Source organism: Neofelis nebulosa, chromosome 7 (genome assembly GCF_028018385.1).
Source record: "Neofelis nebulosa isolate mNeoNeb1 chromosome 7, mNeoNeb1.pri, whole genome shotgun sequence".
Classification (NCBI taxonomy): Eukaryota; Metazoa; Chordata; class Mammalia; order Carnivora; family Felidae; genus Neofelis; species Neofelis nebulosa.
This window is the reverse complement of record NC_080788.1, coordinates 61,156,370-61,170,509: the sequence shown is the minus strand read 5'-3', so window position 1 is coordinate 61,170,509 and position 14,140 is coordinate 61,156,370. Positions and strand designations below refer to the sequence as shown.

The 14,140-nt window shown below is 38.9% G+C and overlaps 1 protein-coding gene across 5 annotated transcripts in view; it reads right to left on the bottom strand.

Moving 5' to 3' along the window:
• TTBK2 (tau tubulin kinase 2) overlaps window positions 1-14,140 on the bottom strand; it is a 167,941-nt gene that overhangs the window by 40,276 nt on the left and 113,525 nt on the right. For all 5 annotated transcript variants that reach the window (XM_058738036.1, XM_058738035.1, XM_058738037.1 and 2 more), the window contains one exon: window positions 4,364-4,521. In XM_058738036.1, the coding sequence (XP_058594019.1) occupies window positions 4,364-4,521 (158 nt within the window). The remainder of the gene's footprint in view (window positions 1-4,363; window positions 4,522-14,140) is intronic.

Sequence of the window (14,140 nt, the reverse complement as noted above, 5' to 3'; positions counted from 1 at the left end):
CTGGAGCCTAAATATTATGTATTTATTATGTCCCATTTGTGAATTGCAGCATTAAGCATTAAAAAAAGCATTCCATCTTCATAACTTTTTTTTTTTTTTTTTTTTTTTTTGCTTTTTTTGCTTGAATTTTAGACTCTCTGATATCAGGATCATTATTCTCTTCTTAGGGCTCCCATTTTTTGGGTTTTTCTTTGTTCATCCTTTCTGAAATATTTTTTAGGTCTCTTGTACATAGCATATGTATTTAGCTATGTAAACCAAACTGAAAATCTTTTCATAGAGGAGTTAAGCCCATGCATATTTATTGCTATGATTGATATGTTTGGCCTCAACTCTGTCACAGTATTTTATAATTATATGTATTTTGTTATATTTCTTTCTCTACAAGATGAATCTTCTTTGTACTCTCATTTAGCCCTTCTCTTTTTCTTTCTTTCTTTCTTTCTTTCTTTCTTTCTTTCTTTCTTTCTTTCTTTCTTTCTTTTCTTTTCTTTTCTTTTCTTTCTTTCTTTCTTTCTTTCTTTCTTTCTTTCTTTCTTTCTTTCTTTCTGTTTTTTGGGGGTATTTTAGGTTTGCCTATAAAGAAGTTTATTTATTTTGAGAGAGAGAGAGAGAGAGAGAGAGAGAGAGAGAGAGAATGCATGCACGCACAAGCAGGGGAGGGACAAGGGAGAGGGAGAGAGAGAATCCCAAGCATGTCCCACATGGTCAGTGCACAGCCCATTGAGGGGCTTGATCTTATGAACTGTGATATCATGACCTGAGCTGAAATCAAGAGTTAGACTCTTGAACGACTAAGCCACTCAGGCACCCCTTGCCTTTTTGTTCTAATGGTGTACTCTGGACATATACCTTTTTAAATGCTCTTAGTCCCCTGTTTTCTCATTTTTTCTTGCTATAGAGTTTCTTGGTTTTAACCGGTATTGTTTTGTTTTCTTCCATTAGGGACTCTAACTTAATCGATAATAAATGCTATTCCTCCTCTGTCAGCATTCCATTTTCACTACTCTCTCTCTAGCCATTTTAAATGATTATCTTATTTTCATTCCTTTAGGGCTTCCCTCCCCTACCCCCGACTTTATATCAATGCCCTTATTAAATTTTCATTTGAATCTACTCTCCTTTATGCTCTTTATAATTTTTTTCACTTTTTCATTTTTTAAGTTTATTTTATTTATTTTGAGAGAGAGAGAGAGAGAGCCAGCACACACATGGGAGGGGCAGAGAGACAGGGAGAGAAAGAGAATCCCAAGCAGGATCCGCACTGCCAGCTTGAGCCCAATGCAGGGCTCGAATTCACAAAACATGTTATCATGACCTGAGCTGAGACCAAGTGTCAGATGCTTAATCGACTGAGCCACCCAGGCACCCCTAATTTTTTCACTTCTAAGACATCTTTTTTTCTTCCATTCAGTTCAATCAACTCTCATGTCTTCCTTTCTCTCTCTTCTCCTTTTCCTTTTTTTCCCATCTTCCTCTACTTTGTGGTCTATTTCTGTTCTTAGTTTTAAAATTTCTGATTCAAGGTGATTATCCCTATCTTCAAATGCACAAGTATATTTACTTCCATTTGGGGTTTTATCTTAGAGTTTTCTTCTTCTTCGTGGTTGATTCTCTGAAAGGAAATTTCCTTAGTATGAAGTAGATTTTCTCTTCTGATTTTTTTTTCAGTAAGACGTAATGGGCCTTGGAAATCTTTTTCTTGTTCATTTTTGTGGTAGTGAAGTAGTTCATGAGATTTGTAGTTTATTTGGTGCCCTCTTCTGTCAATATAACAAAGTCCAAACACATTAGTGGATTTTTACTTGTTTTTATGGTCAGAGAGATACAGTATCCTGATTTTATAGTTCTCCTTTTTGTAGGTAAACTTTATTTCCCCTTTTGCCCTTCTGCAATTATTGATGTACCGCCTTCAGCTTGAAATTCATCCCTTTTGCCCGTTCTGTGAAAGTGGATCTGAGCCCTTGAAATATTTTCCTTTGCCAGCTGGCACTGGGGCTTGTGTCAGAGGGCACTGGAGAGACACTGCAAGAGGAAAGTGTTCTGTCAGAGCTCCAGTGTGCAGCTTGGCAAGTCTCTCCAGTGTGTATGGCTCTCCCCAGCACAAGGATCCTGCCACGTCTCAGCATCTTCAGCACCTGTTTCCTGCAGCACAAAGAGGTCAGCAACCAACAGCTTCCCTGAGAAATAGCAGTTTTATGACACAGTGTCTCTGGTGAGACACACCAGCAAATAGTTTTCTCTGACACCACAGAGAACAGATTTCCATCAAGTTCCAGAGGGCAGATTTTCAGCAAATTCTACCAGGCATCAGAGTGACTTCCTGGCCATCCAGTGAGCAATCCAACAAGGTCAGGAGCTCAGCCCTGGAGTCAGAGCTGGTGGAGCTCTTCCTTGGATGCTTCATCTTAGCCTTAACAGTAGGAGCTACACTTTGTATTTGCTAGCACTGTATTTCTATTTCTTACTAGTCTATGCCACATTGTTCCAATTTTGTATTATAGGTAATGACTCCTTGTATCATCCTTCTCTGTTCAAATTACTATGTAGTTTCTCTCTGCTGATTGGACCCTTCACCACTCAACTGATAAAAGGCACTTCTCCTTTCTGTTTTGTCTCTTTTCTTCTTTCTTTCTTTCTTTCTTCCCTCCCTCACTCCCCCTTTCTTCCTTCCTTCCTTCTTCTCTTTCTTTCTTCCTTCCTTCCTTTTTCCCTCCCTCCCACTCTTCTTTCCTTTCTTTTCTTTTCTTTCTTTTTCTTTCTTTCTTTCTTTCTTTCTTTCTTTCTTTCTTTCTTTCTTTCTCTCTCTCTCTCTTTCTTTCAGAAGCTATGTATTTTGAATCATTGTTTGTTTGTTTGTTTTTTACCTCCTGGTAGTTCATGACCTGATCTACCTAGACACTTTCTAATAATTTCATTTGTAAGACAGGTTCAGTTTTTCTGATGTTGGTTTAAGACCAACCTTAAGTCCCATTGCTAATTTTCCTCCTCCCCCCAGTTTTTAGTGATCTGCCTTTATAAAGCCTGGGGGGCAGGGTTGAGTGAAGTAGGAACATAAGAGAGTTGGTGGTTTTTTTGTTTCTACTTATTTTGGAGTTTAGGGTAGGCATCCTTTGTCTTCAAATTATGTTAAGGACATGGTTTTTGTGTAGTTTTATTTTTTCTTTCTTGTTATTATGTCTTATTTTAGGAGGAAACATTGAGAGATGGGAACTTAAACTGTCTTCACTGACTTCAGCTACCATGAAGCCCTATCACCTGGATTTTTGCAAGTTTGAGACTTATCTACTTCTAACAACAATCAAAGGAGGAGGACAAAGGCACTAAAACAAGAATCAAAATTTCTAGACAGGTTCCAGCTCTGTTGCTAATATTTACCTACAGTTGGATGACTGATTCACTCAGTGTTAGGATTATTTCCTCTATTGTAAAAGGGAGTGGCTGGACTAGGGCAGTGGGTTCTAAACTCAGAGAAGCAAGAGAAACATTCTGTGCCTTGGACATTTTGATTCGGTAAGTCTGGGGTGGCTCCAACAAATGGGTACTTTAAGCAAACATCTGTGATGATTCTAATGTAGATAGTCAGGGTGCCCCACTTAAGAACTCTCAGACTAGCTAATCAAAGATATCATCTCCAGTTATGTAAGTCCATGTAAGCTCTTCTGATTCAATAAGCTCTGGTGATTCCATCTTTCAATATAAAATCAAAAACAATGGATTAGTTTATCACAATTAGCTCCATTTATATGATGATTTTTCCCTACTTACTTTTTTCATTGTTAACTAAATAGTTTAAAGCAACCAGAGCAGGTAAAAATGGGTCAGGAAAAAAAAAAAGGACAACCCTGCCCCCCAATTTTAAAAATAACAAACAAAACCAACTGTATTTAATGCATGTAAGGGAGAAAACAAACAAAACCAAGATGATGGCAATACACCATAACCTGTTCCTAAAACACTTTGTAAATTAAATCACCTTCTTAGAGCAACAAGCTACATGTTTTGTTCACACTAAACTTAAGCATAGTATAGTTAGGTATAATTGTGGTTCATTCTTTCTATATATTCTTTAGAACTAAAATCAAACAATTCCTTCTCATTGTGAGGAATACCCATTGTAAATCTGACAATAAGCCATACCAGCTCAAAGCTCCCATTTCACAGTATGACCTATAAACACTTTCTAAGAAAAGTAAATCTGAACAGACATATGTAAGAGCAATATGAATTCAAGGAAATCCATAGGCTTTCTCATATGTCTTAGCATTTTGTCATCTGAAGGAACCTGGATGAAATAAAAGACATTTCTGCTAACACAGTGCACGCAAGAACACCACCGGTAAATAATCTGTTTAGGACATACCCAATTGCTGCAGGGGTCAAACGGGTGTGCAGTTGAGGGGTGGCAGAAGTAGTGGTGGTTGTTAGGGAACCATCAGTTCCAGTCTTCTCCCAGTCAAAAGGATCACTCTCAATTACTCCAAAGGTCTTGATGCTGTTGTCAAACACGGATGTCAGAAGCTAAACCATAAAGAAAAACACTAGAGTAAGGTAACAATAAACATCATTGCTTTATTCCTTGAGAAAGCTGCCAGACTCACAACTGGTTTTGTAGTAGCATTTAAAAAAACAAAACAAAACAAAACAAAGAACAATCGTACAAATGGGGGAATTTGAATACGGACTATATGTTGATGATGATATTGAATTAATACTGATTTTTCTCAATTGGGTTACCAGTTTACAGTTATGCAGGAGAATGTCTTTGTTTTTAGAAGATACATAATGAGGTGTCTTATCTAAAACCTACTTTCAGATGGTTTGGCAAAAGAATATTTGTGTTGTATGTATATACATGTGTATTCAGTTTCAATCATCAAGGTGATCATTTTTTTTGTCAAACAGGCATCTTTATATGGTTTGATGTAAGTGAAGAGTGTTAACAGTTGGCATATCTAGGTATACAGAAGTTGATTGTACTTCCTTACAATTTTGGGGGGGGGGCTGAAAAATTATTCAGCTGTATGTGGGTGCATAGGCACAAATCGTCACAAAGAAATCTGCCTCTTTATTTGGTTTATATTATATATTTCAATTTTTTGTCTTCATTTGTTCAAGATCTTATTTTTCTTTCTTTTTAATTTTTTTTAGTAGGCTCCACACCAAACATGGAGCTCATGGTGGGGTTTGAAATCACCACCCTGAGTTCAAGACCTGACCTGAGATCAAGAGTTGGATGCTTACCTGACTGAACCACCCAGGTGCCCCAAGATTTTATTGTTAAGTAATCTCTAAACCTAACATGGGGCTCAAACTCACAACCCCAAGATGAAGAGTTGCATGCTCTACTGACTGAGCTAGCTAGGCACCCCTCATTTTTTTGTCTTTAAATTCTAAAACTCTGATGTCACGTGGATAAAGATCTCACAAAGATCATCCTTTATGAGAGTTTGAGGATTGGGATACTGAAAGTTTCAGGGAGGAATAGGGTATATAGATACAAATTTGACAGTCAGCATATAGATATGAAAAGGTATTATTTAAAGTCACTGAACTGGATGATATCATCTAAGGAGAGTAGGAAGCAAGAGGTCAAAGGGCAAAGGCCTAGGGCACTCCAACATTTGGTTGGAAAGAAGACTCAGCAAAGGAAACCAAGAAGGAGTGGTCAATGAGATAGGAGAATCAAGTGTGTGCTGTTTTTGATGCCCAGTGAAGAAAACATCTCAACAAGGTGACCAAATGCTATCAATGGTATATTTATAGCTATTTCTGATTATTTGATTGGTTTCTTTCTTTCACCCAAACTGTAAGCTCCAAGAGGTTGGTGCATGTCTGATCATCACAGTATCTAACACAATACTTTATATATAACAGCAGTGTTGTGATTTATAAGTTATAAGTTTGGTCAATCACATGACCAGAATATACTTCTTATGTATATTTGGTCTTTGTTCATAGTTCCCGACACACAGCTCCCAAAACCTTGAAATTTCCTGAAAGAAAAGAGCAATAGGAGCATCTTTTGATATAATAATATTTGATCTATAGTCCTCAGTTCCTGAAATCACTTTAGAGCCATAAACATGAAATGACTATCTTGTTATTCATAACAAGCCCCTTCCCACCACAACTGGGTTTTTGTTAATGAGGTAACTTTTGGAAAGCTCCTCTGGATAAGGGCTGCCAACAATGTGATTAGAGACTTGTAACTTTCAGTCCCATCCCCTGGCCTCCAGGAAACAAGAGAGGGGCTAGAAGATGAATCAATCAACAATGGCAAATGATTTAATCAATCATGCCTATATAATGAAGTCTCTATAAAAACTAAAAAGGATGTGGTTTGGAGAGCTCTTGGGTTGGTAAACATAATGGAGGTGCCGAGAGAGTGGTGCCCGCAGAGAGGGCATGGAGGCTCCACACCTTTTCCCCATAGCTTGCCCTATGCATCTCTTCCATCTGGCTCTTTCAAAGTTAAATCCTTTGTAACAAACCAGTAATCTAGTGAGAAAATTGGTTTCCCAAGGCCTGTGAGCCACTCTAACAAATTAACCAGGCCCAAGGAAGGGGTTGTGGGAACCTTTGGTTTATAGTCATAGGTCAGTCAGAAGTACAGGTGACAACCAGGAGTTGCGAATGGCATCTGAAGTGGAGGGCGGTTTCTGGGACTGAGTCCTTAACCTGTGGAATCTGATGCCATCTATCTCTGGGTAGATAGTGTCAAAAGTGAGTTGAATTGTAGGACACCCAGCTGGTGCCAGAGAACTACCAGGCTGAGGGGGTGGGGGTGGGGGTGGGGGTAGGGAGAGAAACCCATGTTGGAATTACGAGTCCAGAACCTTTAAATAGTTACTCTCAAAACATTTCAAGAACAAGTATTTGTGATAATATTAACTAAAAGATTCATATAACGCTACCCTTCATTTAAATCCCAAAGAAAAAATAATACATGTAGAAAAGGAAACTAAATAGATAAAAGGAACTGGAAACGGCATGGCTATAAGACCTCAGAAATTTGATTTTGGTCATATTTTTGTTGACTTAAGTTACCTATGTTATAGCTTAGACTTCCCCAAAGTGTCAGAGTTAGAGGGCTACAGAAAACCCAGAAGGAAGATGGATTGAGACCCAGCATATGGGAACAGAAGTGGCTTACCTTGGATTACTCTCTTGACTTTGGAAATAGAGGTTCTCACAGAGTGAGCTGCATGCCTCCTGAAAATGGAGTCCCTGTCCCTGAGGCAGTACCTGCCTTGCTGTGTGAGCACTCAGACGGCCACTGCCACACTGCTACAGCCCGTACCGGGCTGCCAAGGAACGATCCTAAGCAGTTTTTATGCCAGATGTCCTTTTATCATGGAATTATTTTCTTACATTTATCAGAGTATAAACGTATGCAGCATATGCCTTTGGGCCTCAGATAAAAAAGTCTGTTACTAAGATGGTGACACCAGAGACCCAGCAGCAGAAGGCAGAAGGATGGAAGGTACAGCACAGAACAAATAGACCTTCCCTGACCCTCTAATTTATGGGAGGTTCCCCCTTGTTATTCTCTAGCTCAATCTCTTATTTTTTGCTTCCTAACAGCCCATCTAGGCCTTCTGAAAAATTTAACTCCAATGTCATCAGACTCAGGGGAATCTTAAAACAGCAAGAGGCAAGCCTGCTGCATTCTGATGCAACCTCTGCTTAAACAGTCCCATTCCTAAACCTGGGAAGTATATTAACAAGATTAGTAAGAAATGTGGTCAGCTTTGGATTTCCTATCCTATACTCTGATTTTAGCAATGCTGTGGCACTGTATGGACTGGCTGACATATACATTTTAGTTTTAGGTTCACCAACAGTGTGGATATTTATGGGTTTTATTGGTCTTCTCAACTTGCTAAACAATGCTTCACATCACTGGAACACTCTAATAAAAATACTTTTGTGGTCTTTTGTCAGGATCACATGATTCCATTAATTACTGAAAAGAATTTCTAATAATTCTTCATATAACTCTGTAGTTCTTTCACTGCATTTTTGTCAACCAGTCATGTTAGTATTTGTTTTACAGTGGCTGCTGTGTTTGTGGCCACCTCTCCAAAGAAGTCAAGAGGGTAAAAAACAGGGCTTTTTGGAATGAGTCAGAAATTGGGTTCAGACACCACTTCCAGTACCACTACTGGAAACCACCAGTTTTCCCAGGCAACAGGTCTAAAGTAAGTCTCCATAAAATGGGGATAATAACCCTACCCATGTATTGCTATGGCATTGTTAGGTGTCATTACCATGACAATAATGTGCAGAGGCACCAAGAGTTTTTATTTTTTAATTTTTTATTTTATTTTATTTTTTTTTGAGAGAGAGTGAGTGAGTGGCGGGGAGGGGCAGAGGGAGATACAGAGAATCTTAAGCAGGCTCCATGCTCAGTGCAGAGCCTGATGTGGGGCTTGATCCCACAACCCTGGAATCATGACCTGAGCCAAAATCAAGAGTCGGACACTCAACTGACTGAGACACCCAGGCGCCCCCCACCCCAAGGGTTCTTCTTTATCCAATCTGATGCTATGTTAGTTTCCCATTAACTAGTAACTGTGTCACCTACATGTGGAGTCTTGTGGTGGAATTCAAGGTTAAGATTTTCCTATTTACTCCTCAGAGATATTTTCCTTTCTCAAAATATTTTAAAAAGGATTATTTAAATTACGTGGTGGTCACAATAGGGTTGAGTGTTTTTAATCATTATGTACATTTCTGAAAATGTTGGCCCAGCATTTTTTCTTTAATCTGAAATAATTAAAGATTAATAGTAAATTACAATAATAGTACAGAGAAATCCCCTTCACCCAGTGTGCTCCAATAATAACACCTTAAATAGCTAGAGTACAATATCCAAACCGGGAAAATTACATGGGTACAATCCACAGAGCTTATCAAATTTCACATTTTACATGCACTCACGTGTGTGTGTGTATTTGCACATGTATAAAACTATAGAATTTTATCATCTGAAGAGATTCATATCCCAGCATCTTTTTCTTAGAGTTGCTATCCTCTTTCAGAATTTAATTTATCCTCTTTCAGATATTCGGGGGCACCTGGGTGGCTCAGTTGGTTGAGCATCAGACTCTTGCTCTCGGCTTAGGTCATGATCTCACAGTTGTGAGAAAGAGCTCCCATGTGAGCTTTGGGCTGGGCATGGAGTCTGCTTGGGAGTCTGTCTGTTTCTCTTCTCTCTCTCTCTCTCTCTCTCTCTCTCTCTCTCCCCCCTCCCACCCTCCCTCCCCCTATGCCCTTCCCCTGCTCATGCTTTCTCTCTCTCAAAAAAAACCCCATAATATTCATAATATGATCTCTGTTTCAATCATGGCTATAATTCTGATAGCTTCACTTAGTTTAGTTTAACAGATAGAAAACAGCATTTATAGATTTCCTTAGTAGGTGATTGTGGGCAAACTAAGATTAAATTGAATTTTCCTAACATTTGCTGAAAACTTAGTTGCCAGGCACAGTGTGAGGATAGTGCAAGACAAAAAAAGAAGACATGGTTGTACCTCCAGGACTTAAAGCCAGCTGGGAAGATACACTTATACATAAATACTAAGCACTGATAAACTTGGACGTAGTTTCCCAAAACACTATAACTCTTTCTAAAAGCAAATGCCAGCCATTATTCTAAGACATGCATAAAAGATTCCTGGTTAAGAGCAAAACAACTCTTCTCTCTAGGTCTGGACTAGATGGCTACTAGATGAGGTGTTGGCTATGTGCAACTTGTTAACATGGAAATGTTTTCTTGCAAGAAATTCTGACTTTTAAGGGCTTACAAAGCAGAGACATTCAAAGTGAACATGGCTTTGTAAAACAGCATCATTTAACACTCTGATTATAAAATATATTCACTCCAGTCTTGGCTCAGAACATACAAGACATAATGTTTTTTGACCTTTGATGTAGCTAGGGAAGCAGTCATGCTAAATACTGGGGGTTTTTTTGTTTTTGTTTTTTTGTTTTTTGGTTTTTTTTTTGCTTGTTGATAGAAGATTTCGTTATTGTTTTTAACCACAATGGTTGTCCAATGAGGAATTTAAAATTTTGAAAGAACAGTAATTAAACTCATATTCCTGAACAGATACCAAACTGTAAAATTAACCATATGGACAGCATTAGTTCACAAAGTGTTCAGATTCAAAGCAGAGTAATTTTTCTCAAAATGAAGTCCATAGGAGGACTCTGTGAGGGAAACAAGAGACAGAAGATGCAGTCAGACCTTTTTGGAACCTGATGTCACATTGATACTAGTCATGAGAACATACCAGGCACACCAAAATCTTTTCCCCAATTATCTTTCTCCGTTCCACCTGTCCTCTGCTCCCACTCACTGCTTATGAGAGATCAGAGAGCAAGAAAGAACCAAAAGAAAATATTTTGCCTGCTCTCTCTCTTCCAAAAGTAGTAAAATTATTGTATTTTGTTTTGTTATTAGATGACAAAGACACAGAGAAGCCCCTAGGAGAATGTCCAAATGAAAAACATGAGAATAAGAATATGTTAATTTAAAGTAATTATAAACAGGGGTGCCTTGCTGGCTCAGCTGGTTCAGCAACCAACTTCAGTTCAGGTCATGATGTCATGGTCTGTAGGTTTAAGCCCCATATCGGGCTCTGTGCTGGCAGCTTGGGGCCTGGAGCCTGCTTCGGAATCTGTCTCTCTCTCTTTCTCTCTCTCTCTCTCTGCCTTTCCCCCACTTGTACTCTGTCTCTCTCTCAAAAAATAAACACTAAAACAAATTTAAAAATTAAATAAAATAATTATAAATCTAACTTTCAAACTTAAGCTAGTGAATACAATAGTTTTCTTTAGATTATAGACATAACTAAGTGCTGAATGTGATCAAAATTATTTTGCTTGCTCAACTTTTATACTCCCATGCGAACTCTATCAATAAAAAATTATTAGCACCCAAGATGAGAAAGTTGGAACATTTTCCAGCTCCTCCTAAATCTAGTATTACAGGTAGAATTTTATTACAAGTAATATGAATTCTGTGCATTTCAGAAATACATATAAAATGTAACTATAAGAATATATTCCAAAGTGACTTGCATACCATGGATTTTCTCCATCTGTTACACAATCTATAGTTATTAATGCAAAAAGCCACACAGGAAAGAAGGTGACAAGTTGACCCACTTAACGTCTCTAAGTACTCAAGGCTATATATTGCCTCTCTGTTTTATATCTTGTTTATATGTTATACAAAAGCTGCCATTTCGGGGCGCCTGGGTGGCTCAGTCGGTTAAGCGTCCGACTTCGGCTCAGGTCATGATCTCACGGTCCGTGGGTTCGAGCCCCGCGTCGGGCTCTGTGCTGACAGCTCAGAGCCTGGAGCCTGCTTCAGATTCTGTGTCTCCCTCTCTCTCTGACCGTCCCCCATTCATGCTCTGTCTCTCTCTGTCTCAAAAATAAATAAACATTAAAAAAAAATTTTTTTTTAAAAAAAAACAAACAAAAAAAAAACACAAAAGCTGCCATTTCACACAGAAATAGCTACCACATACAAGTAAGTTCACTATCTGTTCAGAGTCTTTCAACCAGGCAACACTGATGAATGTAAAATTTTCATTAACAGTGAAGTCTATGTATTGTCCTTTGTATATGAAAATGATAAACTGATACACCATTTTTATAGTTACACCTCAGAGATATTGCAGATTGGGTTCCAGACCACCAGAATAAAACAAATACCACAATCAAGCAAATCAAGTGATTTTTTTGGCTTCCCAGGGGATATGAAAGTTATTTCTACTGTACTGTATACTATTAAGTGTATAATAGTATTATATCTAAAAAGAAAACAATGTACATGCCTTAATTAAAAATATTTATTGGAGGGTGCCTGGATGGTTCAGTCAGTTGAGCATCCGACTCTTGATTTTGGCTCAGGTCATGATACCATGGTTGTGGGAATGAGCCCCATGTTGGGATCCATGCTGAATGTGGAGCCTGCTTAAAATTCTCTCTCCCTCTGCCCCTTTCCCCTGCTTGTGCATGTGCTCTCTCTAAAATAAAGAATAAAATAAAATAAATTTAAAAATTTTTTTAAAAACAAAAATATTTCTAGAAGATGCTAACTATCATCTGAGCTCTCAGCAAGTCAATCTTTTTGGTGGTAGAGGGTCTTGCCTTGATGTTGATAGCTGTTGACTACTCAGGGTGGTGGCTGCTGAACGTGGAGGTAGCTATAGCAATTTCTTTTTAAAAAAAAATTTTTTTTTAATGTTTGTTTATTTTTGAGACAGAGAGAGATAGAGCATGAACAGGGGAGGGTCAGAGAGAGGGAGACACAGAATCTGAAACAGGCTCCAGGCTCTGAGCTGTCAGCACAGAGCCCGACGCGGGGCTCGAACTCACAGACCGAGAAATCATGACCTGAGCCGAAGTCGGCCGCTTAACCGACTGAGCCACCCAGGCGCCCCTATAGCAATTTCTTACAATAAGACAACAATGCAGTTTGCCACACTGATTGACTATTCCTTTTACAAGTGATTTCTCTGTTCCATGTGATACCTTTTTTTAATGTTTATTATTTATTTTTGAGAGAGAGAGCGAGCGAGCACGTGTGTGCACAAGTGGGGAAGGGGCAGAAAAAGAGAGGGAGACAGAATCTGAAGCAGGCTCCAGGCTCTGAGCTGTCAGCACAGAGCCTGATATGGGGCTCAAACTCACAAACTATGAGATCATGACCTGAGCCTAAATCGGATGCTTAACCAACTGAGCTACTCAGGACTTCTTTCAAAACTGGAGTCCATCCTCTCAAACCCTGCCACAGCTTCATCAACCAAGTTTATGGAATATTCTAAATTCTTTGTTTTCATTTCAACAATCTTCACAGCATTCTTCACCAGAAGTAGCTTCCATCTCAAGAAACCACTTTTCTTTGCTCATCCATAAGAAGTCACTCATCTATTACAGTTTTATCATGAGATTGCAGCCATTCAGTCATGTTTTCAGGCTCCATGTGTAATGCTAGTTCTCCTGCTATTTCCGTCACATCTCCAGTTACTTCCTCTACTGAAAGTCTTAAACCCTTCAAATTCATCGATGAGGGTTGGAATCAACTTCTTCCAGACTCCTGTTCATGGTAACATTTTGACCTCTTCCCATGAATCATCAGTATTATTCATGGCACCCAGAATGGTAAATCCTTTCCAGAAAGTTTTCAATTTAGTTTGTCCAGATACATCAGAGGAATCATCATCTATAGCAGCTATCGCCTTATAAGACATATTTCTTAAACATTAAGACTTGAAAGTTGAAATGACTTCTTGATTCACGGGCTGCACAATGGATACTGTATTAGCAAGCATGAAAACATTAATCTCATTGTACATCTCCAACAGAGATCTTGGGTGACCATGTCCATTGTCCATGAGCAGTCATATTTTGAAAGGAATCTTTTTTTCTGAGTGGTAGATCCTAATAGGGGGCTTAAAATATTCAGTAAACCATGTTTTAAACAGATATGCTGTCATCTGGGCATTGCTATTCCATTTACAGAATACAGGCAGAGTAGACTTAGCATTCTTTAAGAGCCCTTAGATATTCAGAATGGTAAATGAGCACTACTTTCAACTTCAAATCACCGGCTGCAGTAGCTTCTTCTTTTTTATTTGATTTGATTTTTTTAGAGGAGAGAGCACGAGGGAGCACAAGTGGGGGAGAGGGGTGGAAGGGGGTAAGGGAGAGGGAGGGAGGGAGAAGGGGAAAGAGAGAGAGAGAGAGAGAGAGAATGAATCTTAAGCAGGCTTCATGGAGCCTGACACGGGACTTGATCCCACAACCTTGGGATCATGACTTGAGCCAAAATCAAGAGTCAGATGCTTGCTCAGCTGACTGAGCTACCTAGGCGCCCCTGCAAAAACTTCCAACAAGAGAGTCAACCTGCCCTTTGAACCTCTGAAGCTAGACATTGACTTTTCTTCTCTAGCTATGAAAGCCCTAAATGGCTCTTCTTCCAATAGAAAGCTGTTCCTTCTACATTGAAAATCTGTTGTTTAGTGTAGTAGCCACCTTCAGAAGCTAGATCTTCTGGATAACTTGTTGCAGCTTCTCTATCAGCACTTGCTTCACCTTGTACTTTTATGTCATGATG